This window comes from Panthera uncia, chromosome F2 (genome assembly GCF_023721935.1).
Source record: "Panthera uncia isolate 11264 chromosome F2, Puncia_PCG_1.0, whole genome shotgun sequence".
NCBI classification, from domain to species: domain Eukaryota; kingdom Metazoa; phylum Chordata; class Mammalia; order Carnivora; family Felidae; genus Panthera; species Panthera uncia.
Window position 1 is genome coordinate 1,361,020 of NC_064812.1, and position 14,362 is coordinate 1,375,381.

At 63.7% G+C, this 14,362-nt stretch overlaps 1 protein-coding gene across 1 annotated transcript; it reads left to right on the forward strand.

The window, feature by feature from the left end:
- The first annotated feature begins 1,514 nt into the window (after positions 1-1,514).
- Positions 1,515-3,908, forward strand: LOC125924918 (lymphocyte antigen 6H-like). Its single transcript, XM_049633737.1, is given in 5 exon segments — positions 1,515-1,759; positions 2,238-2,364; positions 3,065-3,184; positions 3,435-3,580; positions 3,582-3,908. Coding segments are annotated over 4 exon segments (423 nt in total). The 5' UTR covers positions 1,515-1,759; positions 2,238-2,297; the 3' UTR covers positions 3,672-3,908.
- Positions 3,909-14,362: the final 10,454 nt, after the last annotated feature.

The following is a 14,362-nucleotide window of genomic DNA, read 5'->3' on the forward strand; positions in this document are numbered from 1 at the left end:
CATTTCTAGAGGTTCCCCTCTCCAACAAAGCACAGTTCTGGCACTGCCTTGTTCTTTCCTACAATCTAACTTCAACCTACCACACAAACGAATCTTGTATTCTGTATCGCACACTTTCAGTTTAGAAGGTTTGTGGAGATTTACATCCGTATCTCCTCATCGCTTCTTCCGTGTCTTTGGAGGCCCATTTTCTTTGGATGTTTGCTGATTTTTTGACTTTGAACTCACATATATTTAATGTTTATTTTTATTTTTGAGAGACAGATAGTGCAAGTGGGAGAGGGGCAGAGAGGGGGGAGACACAGAACCCAAAGCAGGCTCCAGGCTCCCAGCTGTCAGCGCAGGGCCCGAACTCACAAACCATGAGATCATGACCTGAGCTGGAGTCGGATGCTTAAGGGACTGAGCCACCCAGGCGCCCCTGAACTCATATTTGAATTGAAGGTGTGGGAGCCCCAGTCCCCAAGTTGGAGTTGCCTGTCTATCTCCTTCCCCTTCACTCCTCCAGCCCGGGGCGGGGTTAAGGTGTACAGGCTCTAGGGTTCCAACACTCGCTCTGTCACCTGTCACTGTGTGACCTTGGGCGGGGAGCTCAACCTGTCTGTGCTTCCGTTTGCTCATTGTAAGGTGGGGACGCCAACAGCACTCGCAGGGAGGGTGTGAAGCTGTCACGACAGAACACACGGGTTTGCACAGAGCACATACTATGTGCTGGGTCCATGTGATCAGCGGCACAGCTCACAAGGGGATATTAGTGATAATCGTTTGTCTGAGGTAAGATCGGGCGGGGGTGGGGGGTGGGGAGGGCGGAGCTCTTCTCACAGTGCTCAGCACTAGGCCAACCGTGGGAACTCCACAAATATTTGCCCGGCCAAACGAAGGCAGACTAAAAGAAACAACCCCCAACACGTGCACAGGAGCTGGGGCTCGCTCAGCGCTCAGCAGCGATGATTCCAGGCACAGGGGGCAGCGGGTGCGAAGACACAGCACTCAAAAGCTTTGTGCGGCGGGAAGGCGAGGGACAAAGCTGAGAAACGGGCCAAGCAGGCGGCGGAGGGCATTGAATGCCGAGAGCAGCATTGGGGACTGGCGCCTCGGATGTGGATGTGGCGGCGGGTGGGGGTGGTCACGGCTGCTCCCGGTCCGGGCGGGGCGGGGGTGCGCACCCGCAAACCATCGAAGCTTGGACGGCTGGCCTGGGGAAGGCCCCTTCGCTGGGAGTCTGCGAACGAGGGCCTGAGCGAATCACCTCCGCTGTTACCCGCCTCCGTCCCTGCGTCTTTGTGCGTTTCGCTCGCTTCCTTTCGCAGTAAACGTTCTTCCGAGAAATTTCGAGGGGATCTCCGCCAAGCGGAGGGGGAAGGGCTCTCGCCCGCGCCGGGGGAGGGGCGCGCGGGACAGCCGCGGAGGGAGCCGGCACCGGAGGGGGCGGACGCGCGGGCCGGGCGCTGGCTGTCGAGGGGCGCGGACGGCCCGGGACGGAGACCCGCCGGGGCCCAGAGCCCCGGGCGCCCAGCCCGCCCTTCTCCCGCCGCCCCCGCCCCCCGCGCGCCCCCGCCCCGGCTCCGCTCCGCCCCTCGCGCGGGGTCCGCGTCTGCGGCTGCGTTCCCCGAAAGACAAGGCTGCGCCCGGGTTCCGGTCCGCAGGGAGACCGAAGGGCACCGCTCCCCGCGCCTCCCGGAGCCCCGGAGCCGCGATCCCCCCCAGGGATGTGAGTGCGCCCCCGACCCGAAGCCCGCCCTCCACGCCTCGACCTGCGGTGAGCGCCCGGGCGCGCGCTGGAGGCGAGGGGCGGGGGCTCGGCCCGGGGCTCCCGGGCCCCCAGCCCAGGGGTGGGGGTGGGGACGTGGCGCGCGCCCCTCCCCCATGGGCAGGTACGGCCTGCTCGCACCTTGTCTTGCCCTTTTCTCTCCGGACGCACCTGCCGCTCCCCAGGGAGAAGACGCGCTGCCCCCGACCCTCCCCCCGCCCCCCACAGGTGCCCGGCGCGGGTTGGGGGCATTTCGAGCTGTCACCCTGCCCGAGACGGCGGACCTGTTCTCCCCGGAGGGGATGCTGTGATGGTGGACGCTCTGGGGGATGGGCTGGGGGTAGGGCTTCGCGAGCTAGCGGACCTTCCTCCCCTCCCGGGATTTCGAGGCGGAGGTTGCGCTCCGGGGCCGCAAAAGGAGGTGGGGGGGGGGGGGCTTGGGTCCGGCGGGCATCGGGGACCCCTGACCGAGGCGTCTCCTTGCCAGGCCTGCGCCCCGGAGGACCTCCGCCCACAACCCCCGCGCCTTCCCGAGGCCGCCTGGAGCATGCCGCCTGCAGCCATGAACGGCCTGGGCCTGGTGCTGCTGGCCGCCCTGCTGTGCTCTGCGCCCGGTGAGTCTGGGGGCGGCCCGCGGGGCTGGGCCGGGTCTCCGGGAGAGCCGGGCTGTGGGGCCGCCATCCTCCGACGGTGCCCGTCACGTCCACACCCGCTCCCGACCCCGGCGACCCCAGCCGGGCCCTCGCGCCCGTCGCTTTGACTCACGGTGCTCCGGCCCCAGCCCCAGCCGCACGGGGCCCTCCTGGCTCCTGCCCGCCCTTGTACCGTGGGCTAGTCCCGCACGGACGCCCCCTCGTGCGCCCCATCGCTTCTCAGAGCCCCCACCTGGCCTCCCAGCAAGTCCTTCCTGGCTTGGAACCGACCGAACTGTGCGGGGAGGTGTGGGAGCGTGCAGGAGCCTGCGGGAAAGCCCCATAAGTGTGAGGTGTGTGTGGCTGGTGTGTGCGTGCATGTGTGCACACGTGTGTGTGTGTGTGGGGGGGGCCTCGGAGGGTGCCCAGGGGCTTCCAGAGTTCCGGCGGCTGGGAGCCTCCCCGCAGATTGCCCAGAAGGCACCGCGGTTCTCCCAGGGCCTGACCTCCGGGGGCCAGTCTGGCCTGGTCACCGCTGGTCGGCGAGGGGGGTGTGGTGCTTGGCCTCCTGGAGCTGCGCGGTCCTCCCGGGAGCAGCCTCGGTGGCCAGGGGAGTGGGGCACACACGGGCCAGCTTGGGCCTCAGCTCCTCTGCTCATCCGCGTCCTCGTGCCCTGCGCAGCTCACGGCCTGTGGTGCCAGGACTGCACCCTGACCACCAACTCAAGCCACTGCACCCCGAAGCAGTGCCAGCCGTCGGACACGGTGTGCGCCAGCGTCCGGATCACCGACCCCAGCAGCAGTGAGTCGGGACCTGGGCCTGGCAGGGGGTGGTTGGGGGCGTCCTCTGAGCCCCTCCGGCCGGGGATAAGAGTGTGGGTCTGTGGGTAGGACACTGCCTTGCTGTGTGACCGTGAGCGGTGTCGCTCCTGCCCAGGCCCCTCCGTGGCCCTCTCCGTGAAGTTGAGGCGGCGTGGGTGGGTCCCGTGCGGGGCAGGAGGAAGAGGGCGCAGGTGCGGCTCCCGCCCCAGGCTCTCCCCGCTCTGCCCCAGGCAGGAAGGACCATTCCGTGAACAAGATGTGCGCCTCGTCCTGCGACTTCGTTAAGCGGCACTTCTTCTCGGACTATCTGATGGGCTTCATTAACTCTGGGATCTTACAAGTCGATGTGGACTGCTGCGGGACAGATCTGTGCAACGGGGGGCCGAGGGCGGGGGGGTGGCCCCTGGGCCCTGGCCGGGGGGCTGCTGCTCAGCCTGGGGCCGGCCCTCCTCTGGGCTGGGCCCTGAGGCCCTCGCCCTCCCACAGGGCTTCCAGCTGACCCCCCTCCCTGAGACTCGAGGCCTCCCTCTCTCTCCACCAGCTCCGAGTCCCAGCCGGCAGGACGTCTCCGGGCCCCCGGGGTGCAGGCTGGGGGCTGGGACCCCCAGGTCTCCGAGGGAAAGGCAGGCAGAGCCAGGCCCAGCCCCACAGCCTGGCTGTGAGGGCATCTTCCGCCGGAGAAATAAAGTCGCTTCTGGTCCAGACACGTGGGTCTGAGCCTGGGGGTGGGGGGGGGGCTGGCCGAGGGGTGGGGACAAGTCCCGACGGAGGTCGCGCGGGCAGAGGGCCTGAGGCACCGGGACTGGGGGCTCGTGCGTGCTTTCGTGTGCCGGGCTGCCTGAGGGGGCCTCGGGCCTCGGAAGCAGCTGTGGGGAGGCTGGAGCGGACAGAGTCACGGCCGGGACACGAGGGTGAGGCCTTAGAACCATGCGCGTGTGCACGCGGATACCAGACGTGGGAACACGCACACCAACACACACCCGTGTCTGGAGGGCTGTGCTCTGCTCCCGCACCCGCGCGCACGTAGCCACACGCTCCCGAAGCGTCCGCAGGTGCGCACTGAAACGTTTACGTCACGCCAGCTCGGGGTGCCCCAGCCCATGGGCACTCACGTCTGGGTGCACACCACTCGGCCCTCCGTGTCCAGCGGACACACGCCCCTGTGTCTCCTCCTGCTCTTTCGCATGGCCTTGGGGTGATCAGACTGGGGGCGCCGGCTCCCCTCTGAGCTGTTGGGAGCAGTGTCGTGCCCAGAATTGCCTCTTAGCAGACACCCCCTGCCCCCAATCTGAGCGGGGCGCCACCTTGGGCAGAGTCCTGGAGGCCAGCCCGCCCACCAGGGGCCGAGGAAGCCCCGTGTGGGATGCCCCAGACCGACTGGGTGCTGCGGGTGGGAGGCGGCAGGGGAGGACGTGTAGGTGAATCTTCGTTAACCGCGCGCTTCCTGCTCCCGCGGTGGGTCTGCGGTTTTGCCCCTGCACCCTGAGTCCAACCCAACCTCCCACACCTGCCGGGCTGCGGGGGTCGTCGTATGGCCCAGGCACACCACGTGATGCTTGGCGGCCACTCCGGGCTTTCTCAGGGCTCCGACCTCTGCCCAGTTCTTTCTCCTCCCCCGGTGGCTGACCCAGGCCGTGGTCGCTCCCGGGTCCTGGACTCCCAGGCAAGAACCGTGCTTTCATGGAGGGCTGGCAGCGGAATTCCTCCTGGGGCTCCCCGGCGTGAGCGAGGGAGAGGGATCTGGGAGCCCAGGGTGAGCCAGAGAGGAGAAGGGTCGCTGGAGACCGGGGCCAACTTCCTGCTGGTGCAGACAGCCGGGGACTTGTCTCCCGCTCGGTTTGAAGTTTGCTCTGCAATGTACCCGTCCCCGCCCCTCCCCAAACTCAGTAAAGTGTGCTACCCACCGCGTGGGTCTGGTGCTTTGGGGGGCGTGGGGACCGGGCCCCATGGGCGGGTGACCCGCAAGACGGCAGCTTGAGGATTCAGATGCCGGACGCTGGTGCCGGCGAGGACACTGAGTAGTGGAGGCCGCGGACACATCGGGAGGACGAGGCCCCCCCCCCCCCTCCCCCGGACACGGGGTTCCTACCAACTTTTCGGGCCATCTTTGCGTGGGGAGTGTGCAAAACACAAGTGGGGAGCCCCTCCCAGCGCTGTCAGCGTGCTGTGTGATTCGAGGTGGACGGGGGGGCTCCGGGGGCAGCATGGCCTGGAGCCCCGGCTCCGTCGTCTCCCCTCTGCTTCCAAGCTGCCGCCTCGAAGTCTGGGCCCGCGCATCCGAGGGCCTGCAGGTGGTCTCCACCTTGACGGGCTGTCCTCGTGGGGCTGAGCCCCACCGGCTGCGGGGCGCGCTTGGTCCGGCTGGGCACGTGGACAGCGCTGGTGAACCCGTGCGCCCTTGGGGTATTTTTCTGAAGAACCGGCCAAGGACACCCTTCCGGATCTACACAGAGCTTTTGCTTTCGGGGTGTGCATAGTACTCCCCCGAACCGCCTCTTACCCGAAGGCGAGGGGTCCGTTCTTTCACCAGCACCCTGTGTGACCAGCGTGACCGCCCTCGTCCTCGTGTCCTCATGCAGTCGAGTGACTCTCTAGGGGACTCAGGAAGTGGGTGGCTGAGCCAGGAGAGCATCCGCGTGGAAGGAGATGGCCCCCAAAGAAGGGAAGGAAGCCGTGTCCCCTCCCCACTCCTCCCACCCCTCACCGTGGGCCCCTCCTCTTCGAGGAGTTTCCGTCAGTCTGGGAGACCGAACGGACCCTTGCCCTGATTTCCACTGGAAAACGCATTTGCGAGGTTGAACGTCTCACTAGTTTGTCACGACTTGTGGCCCTTGTGTTGTGGCCCTTGTGTTTTCTTACAGATTTAGGGACACTTTCGTGTGTTAGGTGCCGTCCTTCCCACGGTCCTGTGTCCTGGTGTCCTCGCCGTCCTCGCGTGCACGTCCTCATGTTCTGTGTGGTCCAAGCTAATTGTCGTGCTTTCTGGATCTTAGGAGGGCCTCCTGTGCCCTGACCTTGGGAAGACAGTCCTCATATTCTGGTGCTGTTATCGCGATGGCCGCTACCTGCAGACATCCAGGCCCCCCGGGGCTCGTCCACGATGTGGCAGGACTTCTTCGAGATAAATGGCCGTTGTGTCTCAGCGCCACCCATCGAAGAGCCCGTCTTTCCCCCGTTGACGTGAAGTGCCACCTTGGTAACAGCGCGCGGCACCCGCCTCCGTGCGGTCCGACCCGCCTGGCGTCGGGGCCCCGCCGGGCGCTTTGCTTCCGGCGGCTTCACCGCGAGTTCCAGAGCTGCTGAGGCAGCGCCTCTTTTCAGAAGGTCGCTGCTCCTCACCGTTTATTCTTCCAGGTGAATGTTAGGATCCACTTGTCCACTTCCAGAAGGGCCTCGGAGGGGCGACTGGAATTTCGCCCGTTTGGGGCTGACGCGGGGTCGTGGTCCCGGTTTGAGGTCTCACCGCGCAGCTGACTGCCCCATATGCCCCTTGGCGATTTCGTTTTCTTCCTCTGCGACTTGTATCTTCTTTGGCGTCTTTACTGCTCGGCAACTTGTAGCTTTGGGGGGCGTTGTAAGTGGGATTTCCCCCTTTGCTGTAAACCAAACTGCTCATTTTCGGTGTGGTGACCTGATGTTTTTCATTTTCTTCGTGCCGTTCTTTCCAGAAGCGCCCACCCCCTACCTGGCCCTCATTGAAGCAGGACGGCTGGGGGGCGCCTGGGAGGCTCAGTCGGTTGAGCAGGCGACTTCGGCTCGGGTCGTGATCTCGTGGTTTGTGGGTTCGAGCCCCGTGTTGGGCTCTGTGCTGACAGCTCGGAGCCTGGAGCCGCTTCAGATTCTGTGTCTTCCCCTCTCTCTGCCCCTCCCCCGCTCACACTGTGTCTCTCCTTCAAAAATAAATAAACTTAAAAGAATTAAAATAAAAAGCAGGATGGCTGGGGGCTTCAGGTGTCAGGAGGGCAGATACCTGAAGCAGCCCCTGGATCACCGGCCTCCATGTTTCTGGGAGCCACCACCCACGGGGCCACCGGTGTCTCTGAGACAGGACAAGACACAGAGAAGGAGTCTGCAGAGAAGCCCCTTTGAAGTCGGGGAGGGAGAGAGGAATCTTCCTCAGACGAGACAGAGATGCCCCTGGGCTGAGAAGGCAGAGGGGCTGAAAGGAGCCAGGGTAGGGGGGTGGACCCCAGAGACAGTTTCCCGAGGGGCAGGACCTCTGAGTGGTCCCAGCTGGAGCTGGCCCGGGTCGCCTGGAGACAGCCTCAGGCCACCAAGATGTGATGTGGCCTGGGGATGACGGTCAGGGTGCGCCCGCGCCGACAGGAGTGACGGCCGTCCGGGTACAGCCTGGGCGCCCTGGTCGCTGTGCGAAGACCAGATCGGCCAGCCTGCCCCCCACGGGACGCAGCCCCGGGGGGAAAGAGGAGAGGCGGTGTTCCACGTTGACCAAGACGTCAGGATTTTCCCCCCGGTAAGATGGGTCTAGAGGGAAAAATTGTGGCGGAAGGATCAAAGTTCCGCGCCTCGTTCACCTGGGTTGGGGGCTGAGTGCCCACGCTGCGGTGTGGCAGGGCCGGGGCGCTGCTCCGGGCGGCGAGCTGGCCGGCTTCCTGCTGCCTCTTGGCCCTCCTCTGCGGTCTCTGGCGGTGTCGTCTCCCTGGCAGAACCAGACGCGGCGGGCCACCCTAGGGGCTGGGAGGCTGCAGAATGCAGCTCCCAAATTGCAGAGAAGCGGGGCTCGGGCTCAGGGACTGCCAGCAAGGTGCGGGCGGGGTGGGGTGACCTGGGGGCCGCCGCAAACAGCACGGCCACAAGACTAAGGAGAGGCTGATTTTCCAACACTTGACCTTCGTCAACTCCACTCCTGGCACTTTCAGGTGCACGACCAGGCCGCTGCCGAACGGAGATAATTTCGACTCTGCTTTCTCAGTGTGTTTACTGCTTATTCAATTTTTGTTGCTGTTGCCTTAGCCAGGACCCACAGAGCGGCTGAGTAATGACACTGCCGTGGGGCACGTCTGTGTTAATGGCAGGCCTTTCCTGCGGCACCTCGAATCGAAGTTTGCTTTTGGACTTGAAAACCAGTCCTTATTCAGCTGAGGCTCTTTATTTATTCATATCTCAATTAGATTCTTTTCCGTGAGGAATGGCTGATGAGTTTTAAAGAAACAGCCTTTCACCATTTGTTGCTAGAACTCCCTATCTGCTCATTTAATGAGTAGTCGAGACAGCGGGTTCTGTCGCCGGACCTCCGGATGGTTAGGCACCCTGGCTTTTGTGACAAACGAGCTGTGGTGGGTGTCATGGTGCAGGATTCTTCCAGACCGTCGCCTGACACCCGCCCCCCCCCCCCCGCCCCCACCGTACTTGGTCAGGAGAGCTGTGTCAGATTCATGGCTGGGATCTGTCTGTAGTCCTTTGGACGTCATCCCTGGAGGTGAGCTCAGGATTTTGGCAGCCTCACAGAGGTCACAGGCACAGCCCACGCTCTGGAGCAGTCTGGCTGGGGAGGGCGTTTGTGGAGTTCACCTTCCCCAGGGCCTCCTGGGGGGGGTCTGGGGGAGTCTGGTGTGGGCCCAGGGCATCGGCAGGGTCAGTGGGTGCCCTGTGCCCCCCCCCCCCCCCCACGTCCTCACCCGGTGGGTGTGGGACCTGTCCACCTCCTCGTCTGCACTGGTCTCAGCCCGGTCAGACCCCCAGGAAGCAGACCTGGAAGAGGTAGGTAAGACACGGACATTTGGAAACCGTCAGTGCGTTTGCAGGGAAGGCTGGGGCTCAGATGCCTCTTGCCGTTTGATCCGGACCAAGTCCTGCACCCGCTCTGAGCCTCGTTTGTGATGTGGGGACACCCAGCTCATGAGGGAGGGGCGGTGTTTGCAAGCAGAGGAACCCTGTTCCAGCTGGCAGAGTGCTGGTCCGGCAGCAGGGCTGGAAGAGCCGGGGGAGGGGGGTGGGGGGTGGACTTGAGGCTTGCCCTTGACCCCTCCCCTATTCCGCCAAGCCCCCTTCCCCCGGACCTGAGGGCTTCTCTGAAGCGCAACCTCTCCGGGTGGTCTCTCTCCCACCCTTCCCCCTGGCCTGTGCCCCCAGGCCCCTGAGGACGCCGGTGCCTCGTCCGGTCCGTCCGGTCTGTATCTCGTGTCCCTCGGCCCCCACCTCGGGTGCTTCCGTCTCCTGGGGCCCCAGGACACTGCTGGCTCAGCCCTGCACACGGCCAGTGCTGCTAACCGTTGGTGGAGAGGGCCGAGCTGGCCGAAGCCCCCAGGCACCCCTGCTTCTTCCTGTTCCACTGGAGGGACATTTACGTGGGACGTCGCCGGGTATCCGCCACCTCCACCCAGCATCTGCACACTGGGGACCCACAGGTCCTTGAGTTTGGCATTGCAGGGAAGCGGACCTTTCCCCGAGGCGGGGGAGGAAGTCACGCCTCCCCGTGGCCGTGGGAACCTGTCAGCGGAGGGCTTTGGTCGCAGGCGCCCAGGCCCTGCACCGAGATCCCGACCGAAGTGCCCGGTTCCGGCTCCAGGAATCTGCAGCCCCCGCGCCCACAGCACACGGCGGGGGGGCCCGCTGGGACAGGTGGCAGCAGCAGGCCCCCGGTGTCACATGCTTCCAGATTCGTTTTCCACTTTTGGGAGCTAAGCGCTAGGCTCTAGGCCCCGGGAGCGAGCAGCAGGCAGACGGCCCTGGCCCTGGTCCCGTGCCGGTACCCAGAGGGGCCCGCTCTCCTTCCCCGGGGGCCTCCTTACCCTTCCTTGAGGGGGCTGCTGGGACGGGGCGGCCCCGGGGCAGGGGGCGCAGGGACCCTGGGCCTGGGAATTAGGCCAGGGGCTTCTCCGTTTTCTTTTAACTTAAGTTTTTGAGCAGGTGCTGCGTTCCCGCCATAAGCAGGTGGGAGGCGTGGCCCCCGCATCTCCTGCCCTGTCCCCCCTGTGCCTCCAGGTGTCTGTGCGAGGACGGGGCGATGTGGCCATAGTTCCGCCCTCCGTGTCCTTTGTACACACGAGTCGTGGGCGGTTGACTTGTTGTCCCGAGAGGCCTCGCGGGCGCTGTGTGTCCACACTGGTGCAGACGGGCTCCCCCAGCCCTCGCTTTCCAGCTCCCGTTCTGTCTCTGCTTCCTGTCCGCCGGGCCTGCTTCACGTACCCTTGTGTTCAGACACTGTCAGGTGTCCATCCCCCCCCCCTCCAGCTGGCCTCGCTGAGCCAGAGGGTCACTCTGGCGGGAATGGCGGTCGCGCTGCCCCAGGGGCGGTGACAGCAGAGGGTTGTCCCCTCAGTGGGGCTCTGCCGTCGGGGGGACGCAGTTGTGTTACACGTTTCAGGAGTTGCTCCCCCGTCTTGCTCCCTGCCAGCGGCTGACGCATTTGTCTGTGCTGGCCGAGGCCGAAGTCTGAGGAACGTTTATGAAAAGTGACCCCGAGTGAGGAGGGGGCGGGCGTGGGCCTCACCACTTGGGCAAGGGGCCTGGCTCCTCCCAGGGAGACCACGCGCTGCCGGCCCTGAGCTTCTGGAGGGCTCGACAGGTGGGCCTCGCGGCCAGCACGCTTGTCAGGGGCAAGGGAGACAATGATTGACCGAGTTCAAGCCTGAGGAGCCCAAATTTCAGGAACCCGGGCCTGGACACCTTTGAACTGCAACCTGTGGGCAGCCAAGAGCTGACCGTGTATCCGAGTCACGGGCTCAGATCCACGTTCCCAGAAGGGCCAGCGGGCCACCGTGTGGAGCTAGGGGAAGGCCTGGAGGTCCGGGGTCTGGGCCGTGTGACGGGGGTTGGTGCCTGTCCAGGGCAGTAGGACTCAGCGATGAGGGATGTGGGGAGAGTGAGGGCTCAGGGAAGGGATGGCCCGTGCCGGGCCCGGGGGAGGGTCGCCAGGTCAGGGCACAGGCGAGGAGGAGGTTGGGACAGGTGGAACCGGTGACAAGCTCACGGCTGTCCAGGCTGACGTCACCCAGGGGGACGTCCTGGAGGATGGGGAGATGCGGGGCGGGGCCCTTGTGTGCGGGACGGGAACGAGGACGAGAGTCTGTGGGCGAGAGTCTGAAGTTCCAGAATTCCTAGGCTAAAGGCAAGTGTCGCCTGTCCCCCACTGTGCCCAAGTCCCCCTGATCCCACGCTGGTCTTGGCGCTGGCCGGGTGAGGGCCGGGGAGAGGTTTGGGGAAACGCACGAGTGTCTGTCCAGCCAGGTGACTCCGTGGCTGTGTGGGAGGGTCCGGAGGCAGAAGTGAGGCTGCGGGCTTGGTCTGCACCGGCCGCTTTGCCCAGGGAGCACCCAGCCGTTTGCCTGGCTTGTGTGGGGAGGGCGTCAGCGTTAGGGGGGCTGCTCCCCGTCCTCCCAGGTGGGCTGCTTGCTGGGAGGTCACACACTTGGAGCAAGAACCCCGACCCTTCCCTGGGCAGAGACCCCTACTCACCTCCCAGGCCAGACCCCTGCAGGCCATCGGCAGTGTCGCTGAATGAATGAATAAAACACAAGATGGAAAATGACTTACCTGAGGGACAAGTCATGAGTCGTGGGTCACTGAGAAAAGGTGGCTGACAGGGCAGCTGTGAGGCGTGCAGGTGTCGGGGGACCCTGCTATGGACTGGAGCCCTCAGTGTCAACACTGCCCCTCGGCCCCGGTTCTCCCCAACTGCCCTTCTCCCCAGGTCTCCCTGTTCTGAAGGGAATATCCGGGCCCCTGCTCCAGTCCCTCCAGAGCACCGGGCCCTCATCCCCTAACTTGGGGACCTAGCAACCCGTGGCTCCAGGTGGGCAAGGAGACACACGGATGATCAGAAAGACAGTCACCTTCCCGAAGCAACGAGGTCGGGGCTCTCGATCCATAAGAGACCTCGGAGGGGAGCGCTGGTCTACCCGAGCAAGCACGGCTGGGAAGGCTTGAAGATTAGCTGATCTGAAAGGAAGTCGTTCTTTGGTGAGCTTCCCCGGTGTCCCATGCGGTGATCACCTGGTTACCGTGCCTTCAAATCCGCTGGGTTTCCTCACGGAGCCCTCCTGCCGAAGCCAAGCTCTCGTCTCTAGTTTGCAGAGGTCGGGCGGAGCCAAGGAGAGCCCCGGGTGACCCGCGGAGGACACGCACACGGCAGAGAGATGTCCAGCTGTACTAGTCGCTGGGGAAATGCCAACCACAAACGAGGGTCCTGCTCCCAGGTTAGCAAACGTTCACAAGCCTGATCGGGCCACATGATGGAGGCCACGTGCACGGCCAGATTCTCCTGCACGCCGCGCGTCCGAGATCCTGGGGCACAGCCCGCCCGGGGACACAGTGTGGCGCATTCTCTGGATGGTCTGTTCCCAGAACCAAGCAATCACTTCACATCGCCCAGTGAAACATCTCACGCGGGCGAGAATGTGTATGGTCGCTCTGTGCGTGAGAGCGGCCGTCTGAAAGCCCAAATGACCATCGCGGGGTTTGGGTCGATGAGCTGTGATACAGTCACGTGATGGAGCGCTCTGTGGCAGTTGTGGGGAGTGAGTTAGCCACAACACGATTCGGAAGGAGGCTAGCAGCGCGAGTCCAGACACGGTACATGAAGCTGACGCTCGTATGTAAAGTACACCGTTGTTCTGTAGAAGTGTGATGGGGCAAGCATAGCTTCACAGACAATAACGCTGTAGGTCATCTATCTATGTGTCTATCATCTACCTAACATCCATCCGTCGGTCCTTCCATCCTTTTGTCCATCTGTCCCCATCCATCCATCCATCTGTCCACCCATCCGTCCATCCATCATCCATCCGTCTGTCCATCCATCTGTCCACCCATCCGTCCATCCATCATCCATCCATCTGTCCATCCATCCACCCATCCATCCATCTGTCCATCCATCCATCCTTCCGTCTATCCGTCCATCCATCCATCCATTCATCTGTCCGTCCGTCCATCCATCCATCCGTCCGTCCGTCCATCCGTCTGTCCATCCATCCATCCTTTCGTCCATCCATCCGTCCATCCACCTCTATCGATCATCTATCTGAGGAGAATGAGAACAATCAGGGGAAGATTCCAGAGCATGGTGTCACTCCCCCAGGACAGGGAGGCAGGGGCGTGCAGGGGCGCAGAGGGGACTGAGAAGGGTCTCACAGGAAGCAACGAGTTAGTGTCAAAGTATTAGTCTTCCTGCTGGTTGGTGAGCTCACAGAAGGTTGTCACATTATTAAAAAGAAAGAAAGAAATGAGGACCGCATAGGGACCAATGAGGAGTGGGTGTCGTAGACCATGAGTGAAAGTCCACTTTATGCCCCTCAAGTATCAGAAATACCCTCACGTGAAACAAACCAGAGCAGACCCCTCACCACACGCGTCTGAGCTGTGAGTCCCCCATTATGAACACGTGACTTGTCTGTTCCCAGACGCCTTTCTATCAGGAGGGCTCCTTCCTGAGGCCCCCCCTTCCTGTGGACGGGAGGCATGTCTGTGCTGAAAATGTCATCCCCAGGGCAGGGAGGCCCCTGTCCTGTCCCAGTGAATGGAATGGAAAGCCTGACTCTCACTTTGGGGGGGGGGGTGGTAGGGTTTGAATGTGAGGAGAAAGGAGGTTTCCTGGGGACAGAGAACAGGGTTTTGAGGGGCCCTGGACCCCAGAGACCACGGGCTGAGCTGGAGGCAGAGAAGGATGTTGGGGACAACTGGCCCCCACTGGGCCCTGGGGACTGCGATACACGAGAAGCCACGGAGATGCTGTCAGCACCCTGGTCTGTGACAAAGCCCCACAGATGACAAAAGTCTACCCTCCCCGGGCTGGAGCCAGACACTGAACTCTGGGTGTGGAGGGCCATGCTCCCTCCGAGCCTCTGGGGGAGGGTGCTTCCTGCCTCTTCCGGCTGCTGGGGCTCCTGGTGTCCTTGGCTTGTGGCCTGTCCCTCCAACTCTGGCCTGTCTCCACGTGGTCTCCCCGGGTCTCTGTGAGTCCTTCCCTGTCTCTTACAAGGACACTCCCATTGGATGGAGGGCCCGCCAAGTCCAGGACGGCCTTACTTCAGTCCTCTGTGACACGACCGCACCTGCAAAGACCCGATTTCCTAACAAGGTCACAGGCTGAGGCTTCCGGTGGGCATGTGCTTTTGGGGGCACTTCACCCAGGACGCCGGTTCTGGGCCTGCTCCCCGTCACCCTGGGGCTGACCCCGGTCCGTCCTCGGCAGGATCAT